At 44.8% G+C, this 22,603-nt stretch overlaps 1 protein-coding gene across 2 annotated transcripts in view; it reads right to left on the reverse strand.

Annotated features, from left to right (window-relative positions):
• Window positions 1-261: 261 nt before the first annotated feature.
• The window catches only part of SPRING1 (SREBF pathway regulator in golgi 1), an 80,145-nt gene continuing 57,803 nt past the window's right edge, over window positions 262-22,603 (reverse strand). For both annotated transcript variants that reach the window (XM_073223439.1, XM_073223438.1), the window contains one exon: window positions 262-438. In XM_073223439.1, the coding sequence (XP_073079540.1) occupies window positions 277-438 (162 nt within the window). In that variant the 3' untranslated portion in view covers window positions 262-276. The remainder of the gene's footprint in view (window positions 439-22,603) is intronic.

Consider the following 22,603-nt stretch of genomic DNA (forward strand, 5'->3'; position numbering starts at 1 on the left):
CCACAGTCGAGCCAGTGAAAGAAAACCATCAGGACCCCTAGTTCCCCACATTCAAATGAGCCAAAGGACGGCCTCAACTACATCTGTCTGCTCAGGGTTTTATTTTCTACGGTGCTCTGCTGAATGACTGAGCTTTTCAGACCTCTCTGGAGCAGGTGTGAATAAAGACTTCCTTTGCTCACAGCACAACATAAACAACCCTAAAGCCCAGCCAATGGGCCCACAAGATTCCAATAGGCACTACCATCATTGAGAGATGATTGGCACCAACCTGCTCTAACAGCAGAATGCTTGAGGAGGGGGTTTTGAGGAGATGGGTCTGAGGGCCACAGATGTCGGTGTTAGCCAGCTTCTGCTCTGGGTGTGAGCGAGTAGGTCATGGATGGGTTGAACTGACATCTTCCTTGGCAGGGTGAGCATCGTAGAAAGAACACAGACCTGAGGGTCAGGAGACCTGGCATCAGATTTTAGCTGCATACCCAAATTTCCCTAGCTATAAGATGGGCATCTCGAGGAGCCCAAGTTTTCATTTGTTTTGTTTTTAATAGACCTTTTAGAGCAGTTTTAGGTTCACTGCAAAATTGAGCAGAAAATTCAGAGTTCCTATATGCCCTCTGCCCCTACACAGGCGATGTAGTCTCCTGAATCACCAACACACCCACCAGAGGGGGACATTTCTTACATGATGAACCTACAGTGACACATTATTATCACCCAGAGTCCACAGGTGACATGTGGGCTCACTCTTGGTGTTGTTCATTCTATGTGTCTGGACGAATGTATATAAATGACATGTACCCACCATTACTGTATCATGCAGAATAGTCCCCCTGCCCTAAAAGTCCTCTGTGCTCTGCCTATTTATCCCTCCTCCCGCCAAAGCCCTGGCCACCACTCATCTCCCTACTGTCTCCATAGTTTTGTCTTTTCCAGAATGTCATATATTTGAAGTCCTACAGCACGTGGCCTTTTCAGATTGGCTCCTCTCACTTAGTGATGTGTGTTTTAAGTTTCTTCCATGTCTTCCATGGCTTGATAGCTCATTTCCGTTCAGCACTGAATAATATTCCATTGTCTGGAATGTGCCACAGTTTATTTATCCATTCCCCTGCTGAAGGACATCCTGGTTGCTTCCAAGTTTGAGCAATTATGAATAAAGCTGCTATAAACATCTGCATGCAGGATTTTGTGTAGATGTAAGTTTTTAACTCTCCAAGTTTTAAAACCAAACCAGCTGTGTCTCAGATGTACACCATCCTTTTTACATTTGCAGTCTATGTTAAGCTTGAAGGAATCTATTCTGGTTGAGCACGTCATATTGGTCACTAGTGTCTGAAAGTGTGTTCCTGAGAATACCAGGGAAGTGGCTGACATGGAGACCAGAGGGATAGACTGTCTTCATACCTATGGGAAATAGCAATGTTTGTTCATCTGGGTTTTCACAGCAGGATCCAAACGTTATCAGGGAACCCCCACCTCAAATTAATTACTATTGTTAGGATGAATAACAATAGAATTGCCCTTCACTTCAGCCTGTCTAAGGATTCAAAAGTGCTTTTCGAATGCTAATCCATCCATCTTTGCAGTAACCCTGGAAGCATTCCATTAGGCCCAATCTGTATTATTTTTACCACGACAAAATACGTAGTGCCATTCTCTTGATGGAAAAAATAATTGAGCTATGATCTGGAAAGAATAAAGAAGAGAAAATGCTTGGGGTGTTCTGGGCTCACATGGAGTGACTCCCTGACCTACGTGCTGCACCCCGACCTCTGCCATAGTGGGAAGTGTTGCTTTTCAGTTCAGGGCTCAGAAACCCCTTCTGCTGGCCTGAGTATCATGGGGCCCCAGGCAGCTATTAGGTTCACTGCGTCTGAGTCTCCTGAAATAATATTATTTATTATTATTGGCTACGTGGCTTACTTACTGGGTGACTTTAGGGAATCATGTAACATCTCTACTTTCCTTGCTTGTAAATGGGTTCACCGTATTTGCCCACCATATTTGCCACTGAAACAATTAATGGTAGAATCGAAAGGCCCTTTAATCATTTGGCAGGCTGCCTCAGAAACCCTAACTGCATGGAGTGCAAGAGCTAAATGTTTTATGTGGATAACGGTCCTAGCTAATAGTCACCTACTGGTGATTGACTTCAATCAGCAACTAGTGCCCAGGCTCGGCAGGCCTGGGCAGTGCTTATCTGGAGTAAATGCATGAGCTTCTGAGTCAGAAAGACCTGGGTTCAAATCCCAGCTCTGCTACTTGCTGGCTGTGTGACCTTGGGCAAAACAACTAACTTCTCTGAGCCTCCATTTTCTGTTTATGAACTGGGAAAACCCAGTCTCTTAGGGTTGCTATAAGGATTAAATGAAGCATCTCGCATTTAGTAGGTGCTTCATGAAGAACAGTTATAATGAGGCCAGGTCATTTTCCATCCGGTTTTATGATTTTAATGCAGTGTTTCCAACATGCCCGGTACTTGGACCCTTTATGGGAAACAAGGAGAGGTTTTTAGGTGGTACACAGAAATTCTTAAATATGTAGAATTAGAAATAAATAGAGAGGGTGCATCAAATGGGTGACCTCTCGACCATTAATGATTAGAAAGGGGCTAAGTTTTTAGGAAGCGAGTCAATTAAAAAATTATAGTAAATACTTGTATAGTTGTATATAGATAGGTTTAAATAACTTTAAGATGGTGTATGAAAGACTGAAGCCACAAATGGCTGACAGCACAGGAACAAAAGTTCTGGGCTAGCAGCAGGTTCTGACCTTACGTTTATGGTCCTGAGTCATATGACTGTGGCCAGGCTCCCAACTGAGACTCAGTTTCACTGTGCATAAAATGGCATAATAATACTTAGGAAGGTAGAAATGACAGTAAAATGAAAGCTTCTGAAAACCTGTAAAAGTACTGTCAAACACAAGAGGTTTGTTATCCTGAATGTGTGGTTTGACAGAGAAATAATCTATATCAGCTGCCAGCTGGGAAGACTATAACATACATGAAGTTCAAAATCAAGGACAGTTTCCATTCTGGCCCTGCCATTCACCCTCCTGTAGCCTTGAGCAAGTTATTTAAGGTGTCTGGGCTTCAGTCGCTTCATCTATAAAAAGAGGTTATTAAGAACAACACCATCTGCTGCTCAACTAAGAGGACCAAAACCCCCTCAAAACAGGCAAAAGACCTGACAGGACACTAAACCAAAGAAGAAATATAAACAGCTCTTCAACATATAAACATGTTTGCTATCTCATTCATAAGAGACCCCCTAATTCAAAGCATACTGGATATGCTTTTATTATCATCAAATTTGTCAAGAGGGGTTTGATAGAGCTGTGTTGGTAAGGTATGGGCTGGGCATGCCTTTACATTGATGGTGAGGAGGTACATTGTTATACTCTGTGAGAAGCGATTTACAATGTATCAAGAGTATAAAAGTATACACCCTTTGAGGAAGGCTGAATAATGGGGTCCATGTCCTCATCCCTGGAATGTGTGACTGTTACCTTACACGGCAAAAAGGACTTCACAGATGCAATTAAGAATCTTGAGATTAGGAAACTATTCTAGGTTCTCTGGGTGGGTCTGATGTAATCACAGGCGTCCTTATAAGAGGGAGGCAGGAGAATCAAAGACAACATGTTGACAGAGAGAGGTTAGGGCAGTGTTCTTTGGAGATGAAGAAAGGGGCCACCAGCCAAGGAATCGTGCCCACCAGAAGCTGAAAAAGATGAGGGAACGGATTCTTCTGGAGGCTGCAGAAGGAAACTGACCTGCCAACACCTTGGTTTTAGACCAGTGAAAGTGATACTGGACTTCTGACCTTCAGATCTGGGAGAGAATAAATTTGTGTTGTCTTAAGCCACTTAGTCTGTGGCTAAGCAGCCGCAGGAGACAAATACACCCTTCCGGTCAACAATTCCTCTTCTAGGACTGCATCCTACAGAAAAATTTAATAGGTAAAAAGTGATTACATCTGAGGTTATTCGTTGATATCTGAGATCTGTTGTCCTGCCGATGAACAGGCTCAGACTGGGACTTCATGCTGTCTACAGCACTCGAGTCAAACCAGTGTGCCTTACCCTCCTGCTGCACTGAAATTCACGAGGTGACATCTGTCCAATGCCCCTTCCCTCTGCCAACCTTCCATCTAGCACTTAAATTACAGGAATATCGCCACCGTTGCAGATTTCCAGTGGACACCCCCAGGGTCAAGCACTAAGGAACCCCCCTCCCCAATTACCTAATCCTGATGAGCCCACGGGTGAGCCCGAATGGAGCGCTTCTCTACCAACAAGCACAATACATATAGTTCTTTGTCTTCAGTGCAGAGCAAGTCTTTTTCCTGACATGTGAGAAATACCCCTATGTGATGTATTAAAATCCCTCAAAGAGCGAGAAAGAGGAAGCAAAAATAAATGTATTTCCATGACTTCAAGTACAAATCCCTGTGTGAGGCTTCATGCAATCTTCGGAGCTAGGCAAGAGCTATTTTAAAACTAATGTTGTGCATGAGACAAACCTACTCGATTGAAAAATCTTCTGTTACAGGATAGAAAGGGGCAAGAAATCAGTGCTGGGGCCCTCGGAGTCGTTGATTGTGGTTATAAACATGACCGGCTGCATCAGCAAAGCTGCTCAGAATGACCATAAACCTTTGCCGGGGGGACTTGGGAGGCAGGGCTGACAGGGCAAGTTCAAAACCTAAGCCCTTTTTACTCCATCTTCCCAGGCTGCTAAAAATACCCAATGATCTGCCCAAAGCAGGGCAAGCAAGGGAAACCTTTCTCCTTTCTACCTCCACGTCCCAGCAAGAAAAGAGGCCAGATAAGGAGATGCGGTAGTGGAGCAGGAGGTGAATCCAATGAATGCAAGGGGCAAAGGTTCTTGCCAGAGGGGTGCTGAGCGCCAGGGATGCAGAGGGTCTCCCTACACTGAAGGAGCTTAGACGGAGGCAAGGGCATGGCATGGACTTCAGAGCCGAGACACCTGGGTTTGGATCACAGCTCACCACTTATACTCATTCGTGTGGCCCTGTACCCAAACCAGGTGGCTTTAAAAGCCTCAGTTTTCCCATCTGCAAAATGTAGCTAATAATACTGTGTAGACTACAGGCTTTAAAGAAAACATACGGCAAGCGCCTGGCACAGACTGGATCCTTTACAAATGGTAGCCCTGTTATCACTGCTATGATGGTCTAGCAGAGAAAGATACTTAAACACAATGGGAAACCAAACAAGGAGGAAACTTACAGATATTCCCAGATAGATGCTAGATTTCTTCAAGCCTGCCCAGATTTGCTAGGGGTTTCTCTGTCCTTTGCAACACCACTTCAGTATTTATCCATTTGGTGTTTGTACAATTACAGAGTGAACATACCATTCTGTCTCTGACACGCAGGTAGCTTGAGAATGGCAGGTGTGTAATGAATGATCAGAGGGCTTGGGTAGATAGCAAGGAATGCCCCGGATGGACAAGGCAGGTAGGTGCTAGTGGGTGTGGCATATCAGGCAGAGTTCAATCCAAAAGTCTGGGCCACTATACAGAGCTGCACACACACGCTCATACATGGAAATTTGACTGTATACAAATGTGGGAGCTGGTTAGCAGTCACTGTCAAGCAAAGCTGTATCTTTGCTTCTGACGCTGGAGCTTGAACAGGTGTTTGGAAAGCTAGGAAGGATGTTATTCTGATATCAACTGGTACACCACAATTAAATTCTGTCACTAATCACCAGGAATTGGTGTCAAATCCCACAGGCCTAAGGACGTAATCCCCAACAAGACTGCCCCCATTTTAGAACCCAGTCACAAGTAGGGTTTCCAAGCCACCTGTATGTCTGACCAACCGCCTACAAAACCAAGGGGCTTCTCTTAACTACTTAGCGTCAATAATTCCCTAGAATAACTCATAAAACTCAGGAAAGTGCTATACTTATGATGACATTTTTATTGTAAAGGACACAGATCAGGACAAGTCAAAGGAAAAGACACATAGACTGAGATCTGGGGGGGGTCACAAACATGGGGCTCCCACACCCTCTCTCCATAGAATCAGCATCAACAATGTGTTCCACCATCACTGTGAATCCTGGCACATTAGTATGTTTGCCGACAATGAAGCTCTGCTGAGCTTCAGTATGCAGATTTTTTATTGGGCTTTCATTACACAGATATGAATGACTGAACCATTGGTCATGTGACTAAACTCAGTCCCAGTCCCCAGCCCCTCCCAGAGGTCAGGCTGGCTCGAAGTTCCAATGCTCTCATAATGTAATTGGTCTTTCTGGTTGACCAGCCCCATCTTGGTCAGATGGGGTCAGATGACCCATCTGACATCATCTCATCTCTTAGCATAAACTCGAGTGGATCCAAGTGGCTCATGAATAACAAAGATGCTTCTATGACATGGGAAATTCCAAGGATTTAGACCTCATTCCCAGGAACCATAGATAAAGAGCAAATTCTCTATTACACAATGGATGTAAGTGGGGCAGGTCAAGAACATGCTGGAACACAGAGAGGATGGACCAGAACCCACGAGCATGCTTGCCGCCTCTGGTATTACTGGTGTGGGTGACTTGAGGAGGCCGGACTCTTTGTCATGGATATGAACCACACACAGGAATTGGTGTTGCCGAAGATCACGATCTGGAAGAAGGTGGGGTAGTTGCAGGCCTGGCCCTGCCTCAAGCCAACGAGGTAAGCCAGCAGATAAGCGACACAGCCGCAGAATGGCTGCTGTGTCACTTCCGTCCCCCTAATCTCCCCAGGGAAATCTCACAGCTGTCCTCATCAGAAACATGCAAGGGAGGGAGCTGTGGGAGCTGCTATCGAGGTGGCCAAGGTAACACATGACAGAGCCACCATACATGGAACAGCGAGAAGGTAACACAAGAGCAAGGCCGACCTTCATTCTCCATGGAGTGAATGAAGGGGTGTAAGAAAGATGTTTCTAGAACACCGGTGGAGCTGGGATACCACTGACTGTTCCTGTGGGCTTTTTAAGGAATGCAGATACCTTGGGAGGAGAAGTCAAAAAGATATAAAAACCACAGAGACCAGGGGGTTTCTGAATCTTTCTCTACATCTAACTTGGTTTCTCATCCTTGTCCGACTCAAACCTCCAGTGCACCAAATCAGGCTTTGACTGTCGTGGTCTGTAGACTCAAGCTATACTTTGGACTGCTTCTGTGTGAGCCAAAGGCAGACCTGAAACTGATGAGTTGATGGCTTTGCATCAAGCTCCCTGAATCCACCCACCATCCCCATGAAGGGCTCAATACCAAGGACTCAATGTGGACCGCAGGCCTGTGTACCCTGGGAGTCTTGCTTCCTGCAGCTACCCAGCAATGATGGGGCTCCCCCTGCTGCCTCCTTCAGCCAGACTCTCAGCCGCTCCACAGCCTGTTAGCACGTCCGTCAGACAGGAACAGAAACCTGAAATAGCCCATTTCACCACCCGGAAGCCCGATTAAAGACAAGGCTGGAGGGGCCATGCTGACGGGGACCAAATGGTGGCTCAGACTTATCAGTCCCATTCAGGGACTTGTTCCCCTGCATCTGAGGACAAGTAAGATACCTAGGGAAAGTCAATGCGGAAGAATTTCTGGATAACTGATAAGTTACTAAGGAGCATGTAGATGGGCCTTACATATACTGTTTCCCAGGAAGTGTTTAATTTCAAAATTCCATCCTGGGTGAAATATTTCTTTTTTTGCTTAGAAAAAATATGCTCAAAATATCTGTAAACTGGAAGCCAACAACTCACCCTGAGTGTCCTTCCCTCTCCCCCAGCATCTGAACCATGGACAAGTGTTTCTACCTCCAAATCACCCTCAGGTCCACTTTCTGCTCGTCCATTTCCACAGCACTGTGCTGGCGCAACCCATAGGCCCTTGCCTGCATGATTAGAACGGCTTCTCAATTGGTACCACATATGTGTGCATGTGGACATGCTTTCGTATTCTTGGCTGCCTTCTTGAATAATGGATTCCCATCACGTGATTCCCACCTCCTTGATATTTTAGAAGGCAGAATGCAAACTCCCAGGCCCTTGTGGCCATGTGACCCAGAACCCACCACTGGCCACTCCTGGAGCAGTGAGTCTTGAAGCCTGCTTCCACTGGTGTGGGTGAGTATAATGGGGACTCCCAAATGCCTGTGGCCACAGCAGCCACAGTGGCCCAAAGGCTGCCAGGCTAGGAGGTGATGGTGCTGGGAGAGGAGCAGCTGGGGAAGGTGGTGTTCCTGGTGTTTGGTGTTCATGGCAGGGATTTAAGCACCGGGTCCCTTTGCAGGCATCGTTTTGGGGGCTGCTCCTGGAAGTTTAAGCTCAAGTCTGGTTCCCTCCAGTCCTCCCAGTAACTTAGCGAGTGACTTCAAATCCTTTAACAAATAAATCTCTTTTATGCTCAAACTAGCCAGAATGGATTCTGTTGTTTACCCTATGAACTGAGTAACATACCCCTCTTCAATCTGTTCTCCACTCACAGTCAAAACGTCTCTTCAAAACTGAAATTGAATCACCCACCTGCCCCCTTTACGAGGCCCTGGAAGACAGGGAGCCTGCTCAGCTCTCCAGCCTCATGGGACCTGGTGCTGTCTCCTGATCTGTCTGCTCCAGCCACGCTGACTCCAACACAAGTTCTTTCCCAGCTCCAGACCCTGTACCAGCCATTCCCTCCATTGGGCAAGTTGTCCCTCCATGCCTGACCCCTGGATCGCAGCCTCAATATTGCCTCTTCAAGAAGGCTTGCCTGGACCACCCCTCCGCCCCCTCAGTATGTGGCATCTTACCACACTGTTCATTTCCCTCAGAGCACGTATCTGCAATTACTGCACTTGAGGACTTGGGTATTGACTGCAGACCATCTCCTTCACTCCATGTAGACTCTATGAAGGCAGAGACCATGTTTCCTCATTAATGCAGGGTCCTCAGGCCCAGCACGGTGCCTGCTCCATTATAACTCCACAGACCTTAGCCAAATAATGAATCACAATGACGGTGAGCATTTACTGGACACGTACACGCTAGAACTGTTTTAAGTGCTGTACCTGCAATATTAACTCACTGACCCGTTGTAATGGCCCTACAAGCTAGGTACTGTTATTCTCCCTAGTTTACAGGTGAGAAAACAGCACAGAAAGGTTAGAAGTTTGCCCAAGGCCATATAACTAGTAAATGATAGAGTGGAGTATGTACCTAGCCTGGGCTGAGAATCCATGGTTTTGGGTAGAGCTGCCTCAAGAAGGGAGGGAGGGAGGGAGGAAATGTCTGAACAAATGAGTGCAAAGTATTATCTAAGTCCAGGATTTCCAGAGCAGGGAGTTCTCTAGAGGTTCCTTTGAGTCCTAGGATGCTATTATTTAATTGGGTAGCAGCTGACTGGGGCTGCCGTACATAATGAGAACTTGCACTCATGGAGCTCACTTGGGTATTTTACCCATCTCCCTGCCGGATACTAGTAAATATTATTATATCCCCATCTCATGAGGGAATTGGGCTTCTAAACTCAGAGTCAAGGTCTTTTACTATGTGTTGAATCACAGAACCTCCTGTGAAACTCAGAGATCCCCATGGGGAGAGAAGTTTGAGGTTACCAATTTAAACCTGCAGGAGGAACTGGGCTGGTCAGTAGGTCTAGAGTTCAGCCTAGGATGGCTCTCCACGACATCTCGTGTCACATCCTGAGCTCAAATTCATGTTTTAGCTGACGATTCTCTGAGTCACTCCAGGGCACAAACACCTGGTAGGCTGAATTTTGAACAAGTCAAAGGGCATTTTTCATTAGCCATGGAAGGAAACACTCAAACATCATTAGATGATGCTATGCATGGCAGACTCTCCATGTCTGTGTCTCTTCCAAGTATCTGGAATATTCATGATGGAGATGTGGGGGGTCCACAGTTACAGTCTCCCCAGGCCACTGAAGAGGGAATGAATGAAATAGGACACTGGCCAGAAGATTTATAACTTCACTGTTTTCAGTGAATAATTAATAAAGGGCTCTGCACAAAAATACTGACAGTGTTTTCCACAAGGGCTGAGATTCAGTGATCCCTGCTTTGCTTTTCGTATTTATAGTGTCTGTACATTAAAAAATTCCCTTGATACTCTCTGTTTTCTGAGTTTGTTGGTACTTTTTGTTGGGTGAGCATGTTGCTTTTCTAGACAGAGAAAATCATAACAAACCTATTCGTGAACAAGCAAACAAAGGAAAGGGTTTGGTAACTAATGGTGGATACCCCTCAGTCAGGGGGCTTTCCTATAGGGAGCCGTCCAGAGCCCTGAAGCTGAAAGGTGGGGTGGAGGGACGCAGGGCACTGCTGAGAAGAGTGGAGGAGGGACTGAAGCAAACACCTGGAGATCAAAGGACCCAGGGGTTGGAAAAAATCAATCTAGAGGGTTTAGGGCCCAGACAGGGCATGAGACTCTCCTCTTTCTAATGAAAATCCAGTGTCCGGGGAAACCCTCAGTTCCAGGTACACAGGGACATTGGTTCTCTACAAGGGAGTGGAGGCAGTAAGACAAGGAGGCAGCAAATGCAGAAGGCAGCTGTTGCCACCCTGTGACTTCGATCTGTCACCTTCATGAACATTCAGTCCTTTAATAAAATGGCTCCTCCAAGAACTGGAGGCCTGGCCTTTCTCATTCCCCGAGAGGCCCCTTTCACTTCCTGAGAGATGACTTTATTCTCCGTTTGTTTTCACAGTGGTCTCTTTAAAGTCTCAGCTGTTCCAGGGAGAGTAAATAGGTTTTAAAATTAATTATCAATTAAAGGGAGGTTAATTGGCACCAGGCTAGTCATCTATTTTGTCTGTAACTGAGGCAGCACCCCCCCACCCCCTCTCCAGCACCCAAAGACCTATGCCAGGACCAGTAAACCCCAGCAGTGGGAGCTGTTCATGTGTGACCCATGCGCTAATGAAAATAATTCTCGTTATTTACTCAGTTCCTTTCCCCTGTTGGAAGGTGAATTCTGTGGTCATTTTGATTTTCCAGTTCATCAGTATGTAAGCCAGCCTTTTAGGTGGGCTTGCCAAATTAAAAAAAAAAAAATGGCTTGCAAATATTTTTATTGGCATAAAGATTTTTCACCAGTCCCTACTGCACTTAGGGAAATTACCCTGATAGAGTAAATGAGGGCAGCAAGGCCCTAAAGGAACGGTGTGTTTGTCACTGGGCGTAGTTTTTCCCCTGTAATTAACATCTTGCCCATCTTTTCCTGTCCTGATTTCACTGATGTCCAGTCTGAGTTCTTCTAAGCTCCTGAAATGTGATCCTGTGATCCTTTCTTCTATTGGAAGGACCCCTTCGGAAGGGGAGAAGGCTGTGGTTTGTGTTAATAATGATCCTTTGCTGAATTCCATGGTGTCATCTGACCTCATCATAATGAATATTTATAGAGAGCCAATATGGAGCATTTGCAAACTGAGTTCAGACCAGGCAGGTGAGCACTTGAAACCAAGACAATTACGTCATATGCTGTTAGGATGTGCACGCAAATTAAAATCTACCAAATTACAAACAGGACCCAAGAGGATTGGGGGCCACCTCTCCTCTGCATTCTGTCACCAACCCAGAATGCCTTGAAATGAAGAAAACAGGGCTTGCAAAAGCCATGTGTCATTTGGGTGTTCTGGGAATATCAATTCATGATTTGACACACAGCACATCTCTTAGGAATTAGTGTAGAATGGGAGTTGTTAGTGTTAGCAAAAATGCATCTGGGAGGTGCCCTATAAACCCAGCCACGCCTTCTCCCCACTGTTACCTCCCATCCCTCTTGGTTGGCCTCCGAAGGGGAGGACCTACACACTGGTGCTGGTGGAGGACGTGGGAGCTGTGTCAAGCCACATTCAGTTCCTCAAAGCATCTCAGGAAGGTGCTCTGGCCACTACATCAGGCACAGGAGGCTGGTGTTGGCCCCGCCCAGGAGAGGAAGGCACTGAGGCAGTGACTGGGAGGGGGCCCAGGCTCGGCGGACAGGGGGAAAGCCATGTCCCTCTCCTGGCTCGTGGGCCGCACTTCCAACTGTGGCCCCCACGGGAGCACCTGCTGGCGCCCCTCTCCATCCTTGGCCCTCCATGCCCCAGCTGGCATGCCCTTTCCTTCCTCTATTCTTCCGGCAGCTCTTAAACTACGGTTTCTCAATGGCAGCACTACTGACATTTAGGGCCAGGTAATTCCATGGCACTCCCCCCCAAACAAATTGTAACAACCAAACAGGTCCCCAGAGTGGCCACATGTCCCCGGGAGGCAAAAGCTTGTCCCCAGAATGAGCAGCGACCCCCGAAAGCTATCGTTCTGCATACTGGGGGCACTCAAGCCTAAACCATGCTCCTCCAGGCTTTGATTCTCCTCAAATCCCAGAGGCTACACATTTGGCTGTCGTCTCTGGACTCCACATCACCCTCCAAAGGCCCCCCAGGATGGACTATCTAGTTCTCCAGTTTCACCTTCTCCTCAGATGGCACCAGTTTACAACTTTTCCCGTAAACATAGTACCCATATACTTTCTTGTCCAAAGCAAGATCCTTCTAAAAGTGAAAGGGCATGGCATTAACTATTACTCTGGAATGACAGGTATAAACCAAGACCATCCTGGGCAAACAGGGACACATGGTCACCATAACATAAGCCTCTTCTTCCTACAAGGGAAGGATGCACTTGTTTGCATCTAAAGTCTAACAAAGGGACATCCCAACATCATGTTCAACTTGCAAGTCATAGGCTGTGCACACCTGGGTTGGGTTCACCAGATTGTTCTTCTGAGGAATAACTCACCCAGGGAGGTGAAGGAGATAGACAAGGACTCAAATTTTAATAAGGGAATGAGACCAACCCATGTTTATAGCAGCATTATTCACAATCACCAAGAGGTGGAAGCAGCCCAAGTGTCTATAGGTGGATGAATGGATAAATAAGCAGTACATCCATACAATAGAATATTATTTAGCCATTAAAAAGGAAGGAAATGCTGACACATGCTACAGCATCGGTGAATCTTGACGACATTATGTTAAGTGAAATAAGCCAGTCACAAAAGGGCAAATACTGTATGATTCCATTTATGTGAGGTGCCTAGACCAGTCAAATATACAGAGACAGAAAGGAGAATGCAGGTTAGCAGGAGCTGGGAGGAAGTGTTTAATGTGCATATTGTTTCAGTTTTGCAAGATGAAAAGAGTTTCATAGATCAGCGGCAGTGATGGTTACACACAAATGGGATTGTACTTAATACCTCTGAACTTATATGGTTAATGATTAAGATGGCAAATTTTTTGTGTGCATATTTATCACAATTAAAAATAATCATAAAATGATTCAGATATAAACAATTAAAAATGAACTAGACCTGTGCTCAACAGGAAGTGCCAGGAATGCAGCAACGTGCTGGGGTTGGGTATTCGGTGTCTTATCTTGGTCATTATTTCCGTTCCTGCCCAGCACAGAGGGAGGACCACATATGGGCACAGCTGCACTTCCCCAAAGAGAGAAGTTACATTGCCCTGGGCTTGAGATACCCCAGTTATCGGCAAGAGCCTCAGATAGCACCCGCTATTTCTCAAATCCTACTGCTCCCTGCCCCAATCCCCCAGTATTTAAAATCACTAGTCATCCTGACCCGAGCAGCTAACAGAAATAGCAACCTCTCCCTTGTGTGTGTCTGTGTAGTGTCCCTGCAGTCTCTTGTTTGCAACGATTTTCTTGAGACACTATTTTTATATATCCCCTATTAACAAAAAAGGGAGACTGCATCGTCCACCACTAGCAACCTCCCCCTCCGTCCAGCCCAACCCATTGACTCCTCAGAATATGAAAAACCGAGAACAATTTGTTCCAATCTGCCACTGTGAGTTATTAGAGGGAGGCTCATCTGTCACCTTCTCTATGGGCTTTATGCAAAGCACTCCCCCCAAAGCTGTGCATTTCAGTGGCCAGGCTGGCTTCACCAGGGCTCTGAGAGGAATTCGCTGCAAATGGGGTTAATCTACACGATCCAGAAGATGAATGCCAAAGGACTCATAAAAGCAACAGAGGGCAACATTGGAAAACCCTGCCACTCTGGGATGCATGCAGTGAAGCTGGCCCTGGTCAGTGGTTAGGAGATGCTCCGAAGCAACCTTGAGGGGCAGAGTGTAATGGGTCATGAAGTGTGTACACAATGGGATCAATTAAGAGGGTGGAGAGGTGGCGAGTTTTCCAGATTGCTTTGGCCCTTTTTATTTTCCCTACAGAAGGAGCTCTGAGTGGATCAGACAAGTGTGTGTGTGTGTGTGTGTGTGTGTGTGTGTGTGTCTGCGTGTGTGTCTGTGTGTGTGTGTGTGTGTGGTGGAAGGGTCTAGAGTCAACATAAGATTTGAGACGCCCTGCTACTGTATCTGCTGAGCCATGAAAATCTGTCTCAAACAGCTGAAGGTCAGCGCTGGTGAGTCTGGGTAACAAATATTGGTGTGGCTTTTATTCTGAGCAAAGTCAGGCTATTGCGTCTTCCACCGTGCTCCTTGGGAAAACAGTCTCCAGGAGCTGATCTATTTCCAGACACAAAACAAAACCTGTTCATCTTGTTGTGAGTTAAATAAGGAGAGAAATGGAATTTAGCATGTTTCTGTAAATATTCATTAATTCAACAAAATGATGTGACCCCTGGCAAGGCCCTGTGCTATTATAGGTCTATGGGTAGCAAGGTATCGGCATCTTGAAATTACGTACGCTTAGTAAAAATACCTTGTGTTTTATAAACAACAACGTATCTTTCCCAGCTGAGGACGGAGAGTAGCTGAAGGCCCAGTGTGGCAAGCGTAGATATAACTCTCCCAGGATGACGGGAATAGTGTTTGTTTGCTGGCTGTTACTCCTGCTGACTACGTTTCCCAGAGCAAAGGCAAACATGAAGGCCAGGGGAGGCTCACAGATATTTGTTCCTGGGTTAATATTAATGTATGGTGGTGTTTACTCGGGTTCTGAAGTGTGCTCTGAATTGGTCCCTACTGGCCGTAAATGAACGGGTAACAAAGCTGGGAGGGGTAAGGAGGGGACAGGTGCTAGATCCTTCATCACTGTTTTCAGAGCCCTTACACAGTGTCCCAACATTGTCATTTCCTGCCTTTCATCTTTCTTGCCAAAAGCAAGCGCCAATATTAAGTAAGAAGAGAAGTTAACCGAGGCCTCCTATGTAAATGCTTTAAGCTCATGCCCCATTTCATGACCATATTTGGCCCTTGGCCAGCCTCTGGGAACGATCATTCCCGTTTTACAGGCTGAGGAAATAGGCAGAGAAGTGATGTCACTTGACAAAGGTCAGATGATTCGGGCCTGAGTCTGTCTGGCTCTGAAGTGCTCCATAACTGCAAATAAATGAAAGGTACACTTCCTTTAATGAAGCACAGAAATATGGAAAATAAATGAAATCAGGGTTAGTTTTCCCAAATGCATTATAAAAGTTTGTTTTTCAGAACATTAAACACTTGGAAGAGAATAGGGAAGGGAGGGGGAAACTGAGGACTCATGTTCCCAAACCCACTGTTGGTTGAAGACGAAGCATCACTAAAATCATAAAATCATAAAATCAGTGGGAAAAGGCAACTCTGTTTGATGTGTTTGATCTATACCCAATATTTAATAAATTCATTTATAGCATAAGTTAAACAGATTAGCAATAAGGGCAGAGAAGCAGGGGGTGTACTGGGAAAAGGAGGGGCTCTGGAGTCAGATGATCCTGGATCCTGGACCCCAATGCCCACTGCTAATTATAAGCTGTGTCACCTTTGCTGCTACTTAAAACCTGTGTGACTTTTGGAAAACTGCTTAGCCTCTCTGAGTTTCAGTGTTCTCATTATGAACTCACTTAGCAGGGTTACTGTTAAGTTCAAATAGGATAAAGGATACAAAGCACCCATTCTACTGGGGATAATCAATAAATATTAATTTCCTTCTCTTCTTCATTCAATAGATATAAAATTGTTACTGAAGTGTCTATGGCTACTTCTAAGGCAATATTGGGAATGATATTAGTAGACTATGAAGGGATTAGAAAATAATTCCACTGGGTAATTTATTTGAGGCAGAAAAACTGCTATCTTTATGACCCAAATATGTGCATCTATGACCCACATACATGTACTTGTGACCCAAATGTGGAGATGTGTCCATTTGTAGATTGTACCACAAATATGCCCCCCCCAAATACCTACTTTCTCAAGTCAAAGAATTGGTTCAACATGGTCCTTCTCAAAATAGGTTCCTTAGAGCTCTAATCTTATAAATATTTCCTAAATGGAAAACCAAATGAGCATTCAACCTTTATGTTTGGAGGCTGCACATACTGCACATCGTCCTAGGAAATTTTAATGCACTTTAATGGTAAACCTATGTGACCACGGAACCCTTTTCCACTCAACACCTACTATTCATCTTATGAAACTAGTGTCCCCATAACACATGATGGAAAATGCTGTTTTTGAACCAGTCAAAACCACTGCATTTGAACAGTTATTAAAGGAAAGAAATATACATTCCCAGTCACTTCTGACTTGACCTATGCAATGGGGACTAGTTCCCACTGACTTTCTCTTTCAAAGCCATTTCAGCTTTTATACGTGCTCATTTTAGTTTACTCTACTTGATATAACAAGGAGCAGTTTATTCCTGTTCCACAAGTGAGAGCTAGACTATTACACAGGGAACAGAAATGATACTGCCAGGGATGAGGAGCATTTCCTAAATCTAATGTCCACCATAAGGAACAAATATAAAGACTGTACCTATATCAATATGGGCAGGTACTAATTTTCTGTGCTTAAAATTCATTAAAAGTCCAATTGTCCATATTTGGCACATCAAAGAGGGTTTTACTGGGCATATTGGAAGGGTATTCCTTTAAAAAGAACCACAGAATCAAATAACAACGTAAAGCGCAATTTATCACGTTGTCAAGGTTCAGCAAGGTCCTGGTCCACACGCTTAGAGCTCCTGAAACCGACTGGAGCCATCAATTCAATAATCAACAGCAAGAGTTAGTACAGATAGGATCAACGACTTTGCAGAATATTGTCATCTTTAAACAGTTGTTGGCCAATGTCAGCCATAAACTGGAACTTCCTGCATGGCTGGTGCATTAAAACATTTTGTCAGCAAAAGACTCATCTTCGTGTTCATGTCAAAAGATTTGTGGGAAGCAGAATTCTAAGATGCCCCCACAAGATTCTCGTATCCTGCTGTACACGTGCCTTTCCCAGTTACCCAATCAAACACTAATATAGGTTCTGCTGAGAAGGGATTCTGCAGAATTAATTAAGATCCCAAATTGGCTGACCATAAGAGACGGAGATTATCCAGGTGGGCCTCACCTAATCATATGAGCCTTGCGAAGCTGGGTCCAAACATCAGAGTTGGGAAAGTTGGAGATTCAAAGAACGCGGATTTGTTATGCCATTGTTGGCTTGAAGATGGAGTGAGCTGGGTGGCAAGGAATGTGGGGACTGTCTGGGAGCTGAGAGTGGCCCCCAGGAACATCCTCTTCCCAGTATACCCCCTCTCTTCTTTGCCTTGAAACGTATGCTTTACAAGGGTGTCCTTCCTGACATCATGGAACTCAGTTCTATAGCCACTGAAGAAACTGATTTCCACCAAGAACAAGAATAATTTTAGAAGCAATTTTCCCCAGAGCCTCCAGATGCAAACTCAGCCCAGACTACACCTTGATTTCAGCCTGCAGTATGTTTCAGCAGAGAATCCAGCTCCCCCACAGCCAATCTACAAAATGTGAGCTAGTAAGGTGACGTTTTAAGACACTGAGCTTGTGGTAACATATTATACAGCAAAAGAAAACTAATACAAGCCTGAACCAATGACTTGGGGGTAGACTGGAGAGCGCAAGGAGATGATTCTTAAATATGGGCCAAATCCAACTGTTTGGGGTCCTTACTGTTTTTCTAAGTCCAATATCTCAGTTGGCCATCAGAATTGAACACAAAAACAAAACAAGTAGCAGAAATATGAGTCAAAATCACAATGCAACATAATATCATACCCATTAGGATGGCTATTTAAAAAAGGACAATATCAAGTATTGGCCAAAAAGAAGAAACAACCCAAATTTTTATCAGTGGATGGATGGGTAAATAAAATGGTACATATCCATATAAGGAATATTATTCAGCCATAAAAAGGTGTGAAGTATTGATACCTGCTATAATGTGGATAAACCCTGGAAACATCATGGTAAGTGAAAGGAGCCAGACACAAAAGACCATATACAGTATGAATCCATCCATAGGAAATGTCCAGAAAAGGCAAATCCATTGACACAAAAAATTAGATTAATGGTTACCAGGGGTTGGGAGAGGGGGAATAGAGACTAATTGCTAGTAAGTAAGGGGTTCCTTTTGGGTGTTGGACATGTTCTGGAACTAGGTAGCACTAATGTTTGCATAACATACTGAATCCTAACAACCACTGAAATGTACACTTTCAAAGGTGAATTTTATGTTATGTGAGTTATAGTTCAATAAAATTTTGAAAAATAAAAACAGCCATAAACAAAGCGGGATTTTTAAAATACATTTATTCTGTTTTATTCCGCCCCCAGCTTTTTCATGCAGAGTTGCAAACATAAAATTGAAAGAGTGGATTCCTGCATACCTTCCACCCATAGTCAACGATCGCAGACGCTTTGTCATCTTTGCTTTGTAGTGCCTTCTCGCTTTCTCCCCACACGTGTACATATGTGGTTTGGCGTTTGTTTTCCTTAACTGTGTTCATCCTGCCCATGCGCCAAGTTAAGTTTTTTGAGAGCAATTAACTTCTTTTTGCATCTCTCAAGCCATCAAGCAAAAACGCTCATGAACAGAGACAGTGCAGTATCTCACTTGTCTCCAGGAACACTGTTGTCTAGTAGTCTTCACTTTGTAAGCAACAGAATCCTTCCTTTGATTGACAACTTATTCAGAAGAGCCTTGGTTACCTAGAAAACTAACACTTGGGTGGATTAAATGGAGAGCACTTGGTACACAGTGAGGATCAGTAGCTAGTATTGGTGGGCTGCAAATAAACCAGGTGTTACTAAAAGAGTAAATAAGCAGCTTAAGCGTAGGTATAAACAACAGGTCAGTAAGTCTTTTGAACTAAGTAAGTTAATTAATGCACAAAATTTATGCCCTAGGCTTATCATCTAGTGCAGAGGCAACAGATAGGGTTCATTGACTGGTAGGAGCTTCCTGGAGTGCTGGATTGCTGTGATTGATTAGTGATGTCTGCCATAGCACTGGATGGGGGCTGTTCTGAGTAGACATGTTTCCCACATCTGATTTAGATTTATAAGTACAGCATGAATGCAGAGTAGAGGCCTGTCCAGTGAAAAATCTATTTTGATAAAGACATCTAGGTTCTTACTAAATGTTCTTCTTTGTGCCTGGCCTTTTCTTCCTGGTGTCATTTTACTGCTTACCTATGCAACCTCCCACCTGCTCTTTTCTCCCACTCTCCTTTTTCTATTACCCATGACTGAAACCTCAGGAAGTCAACAGACAAAACTAGCACGTGGTGTGATTGCAATAAAATTCTAACATACTGGCTCTGGATGCCTAGATGCATAAATAAGCCTTACAAAGAGTGAACTTAACTTCCCTCCCCCACTCAATTTCAAATAATTCAGCATTTCTTGCCATCCTTTTTGGGAAACGGCTTCCAGGTATAACTCCTCAAACAGGGAAAGTTTTTAATTGTGTTTACATCAGAATTTTATTTACTATATTAGGTGAAGACTTGGTGCTCCAGGTCAGGGTGATGATTTCTATAAATATTCTGGCATTTTGTTCTTCATGCTCAGCCAAGTCATCTTTTCTCATAGATGAAGACTTTCTTATAAACTCAGTCTAGATAATAATAACTCTTTGCATCTATATAATACATATTCTTAAAGAATTTTCACAAAAATTGTCTAACTTCATCTGACCTAGATCAGGAAGAGTTGTTATGATTCTCAGATGAAAAAAACACTGACGTATTCAACAAACTAAGTGAATTCCCTGAAATCACATATAATGTATAGCACGGCCCAGGCTTTCCCCACGACCATTCTCTGGGGACAGCAGAAAGAGCTGGCCCACTTATCAGCTGCATGAGAAATACAGGAAAGGTAATAAATCTCTCTGAGCATCAATTTTCTCATCTACAAAACTGCAAAAGGAATAGCTACTTCTAGGCTTGATATGAGAGATCCAGACGTGTAAGGTGCCTATCCCCTTGTGGTATACTGAGAAATGGCCTTCCATTTCTTTTCTCCTAATTCCCAGAACCTGTGGATATCACTTTATATGGCAAAAGACGCTATTAAGTTAGGAGTCTTGAGGTGGGAGAGTCATCCTGGACTATCTGGCAGGCCCTAAATACGATCACACACACTTGTGAGAGAGGCAGAGCGAGCTCGGACGCTCAGACACACAGGAGAGGGAGCAATGTGCAGGGAGAGGCAGAGGCTGGAGCGATGCAGACACAAACCAAGGAAAGCCAGCAGCCGCCGAAGCTGGAGAAGGCAGCTCCACGCCCCCTAGAGCCCCCAGAGGGAGTGGGGCCCTGCTGACACCTTGATTTTGGACCTGCACATGTGCACTACATATGCACACACACATGCCGTATAAACACACACCCCAACAGGGTGCCTATTTTGTAGGGGTACCAGGAGAATCACATGAGATCACATCTGTTCCGTGTTTGCTACAGTTCTAGGCACATCATTACCACTGAGTCACTATGAGCTATTCTTGCAGTAGGGAAAAGCCAGTGTCTCAAGTAAGACTCAGAGGAGAAATGCAGATGAATTTCCTAGGGCTATTGTTGCAAATAACCACAAACTGAGTGGCTTAAAACAACACAGATTCATTATTTCCCAGTTCTGTAGGTCAGAAGTCTAGAATGGGTCAGCAGTGCAGGTTCCTCCTAGAGGCCCTGGCAGAGAATCCAGTGCCTTGCATTTTCCTGCTTCTGGAGGTAATGCGTGTGCCTGGGCTCTTGGCCCTGCATCACTCCAAGGTCACGTCTTCCCTGATGTTGACCCTCTTGGCCCCTTCTTACAAGGACCCTTGTGCTGACACTGATCCCAGGTAAACAGGCCATGGCGTCCCCCATCTCAAGGTCCTTAATCACATCTGCGAAGTCTCTTTTCTCCAGGTAAGGCAGCATAGTCCCATCTTCGGAAGGTCAGGATGGGGATATTTTGGGGGAGCCATTAGTCTGCCTGCCACAGAAACCATAGTACTTCACTTCATCCATCAGAGGAAAATAGTCCTCCAAACATACCTGCTTTTTTCCTTTTTCTTCTTTAGTTGAACATAGTGGAAAAGGAAGGAAATCTGCATTTAAACACAATATCTGTACCCAGCAGACACGTTTGCACATTTAGGAGCCTATTACATTAGCAGACCTAGAATCCAACAGGCAGACCACCAACCTCATACACATAACAATGGGTGATACAAAGAGGGAGCCTTGGACAATGTTCCTCACTGTTTTAAAACATCAGAATTGGATGCCTGTCACCCGGCCCCACGGCTGCTGCGGCTTGTCGGCAGCTGGTGTGATCAATAGGAACGTCAATCTCAACGTGACTCCTGACTACCTAATTGCCAAGACATCGCTGTTTCTTCTGATAGAAAGGAACCTGCTCACCTTCCCAAAGGAACCCGGTTTGGCTTGCTCGCTATTTATTGCTATGCATCTTCTACTTCCTTTTCTTCTGAGAATCTTCAGAGCCAGCGGCCCGGTTTCCCATGTATCTGCTGCCTCTCTGCCCCAGTCTCTGTCCCTCCCTTCCTTCCTCTCTCTGGCACCCCTTCCTGTCCTTCATTCTCTACCTGAAAAACCTTCCCACTAACACGGATGTTCAAATGTGACAAAAGGGAGGGAGGGTTGTCTGATGCTCAGAGTATTTAAGACTCAGTCCACAAACACAGAGTAGTGGCTGCCTGGTGGCGGCTGGGGGGGCAGGGGCTCCCAGAGGGGGACAAGAATGGGGAGTGACTGCTAATGGCTCCATGATTCCTTTGGTGATGGTTGTACAACTTTGTGAATATACTAAAAACTGCTGGTGTGTATACTTTAAGTGGACTGACTATATCTCAGTCAATTCTGTCCTTAAAAGACTCAGTATAAACAAGTAATTCTGTTTTTAAAAGACTCAGTATAATTATATCTCAATCAATTCTGTTTTTAACAGACTCACTAAATGAGAATAGGCCTGGTTTCCTCAGGAAGTGCACCTCTTTCCAAGAATTTTCTTTTCTTGGTCATCCAAAAGCTATACATATTTTAATATAAATAAATCCCAGTGATTTAATAAGTAATATCAATGAGAATTGTATTTCATTTCAAACCCACAAATTTAACTGAGCCTCTCTGCTCACTGGGATTCATTGTACCAGCTCAGTGTTGGGGACACAACAATAATCCTATGGGGTCCCACTCTAGGAGCTCTGGGGTCTGCTAGAGGTGACAGACAATTAGTGGTCTAGGCTGCACTGGCATGGGGACTGTGATAGCGATAAGCAGGAAGAGCTTCAGGAACACACTATAAACCAAAAGACCTGGAACATGCT

The sequence above is a fragment of the Manis javanica genome, chromosome 15 (assembly GCF_040802235.1).
Source record: "Manis javanica isolate MJ-LG chromosome 15, MJ_LKY, whole genome shotgun sequence".
Lineage (NCBI taxonomy): Eukaryota > Metazoa > Chordata > Mammalia > Pholidota > Manidae > Manis > Manis javanica.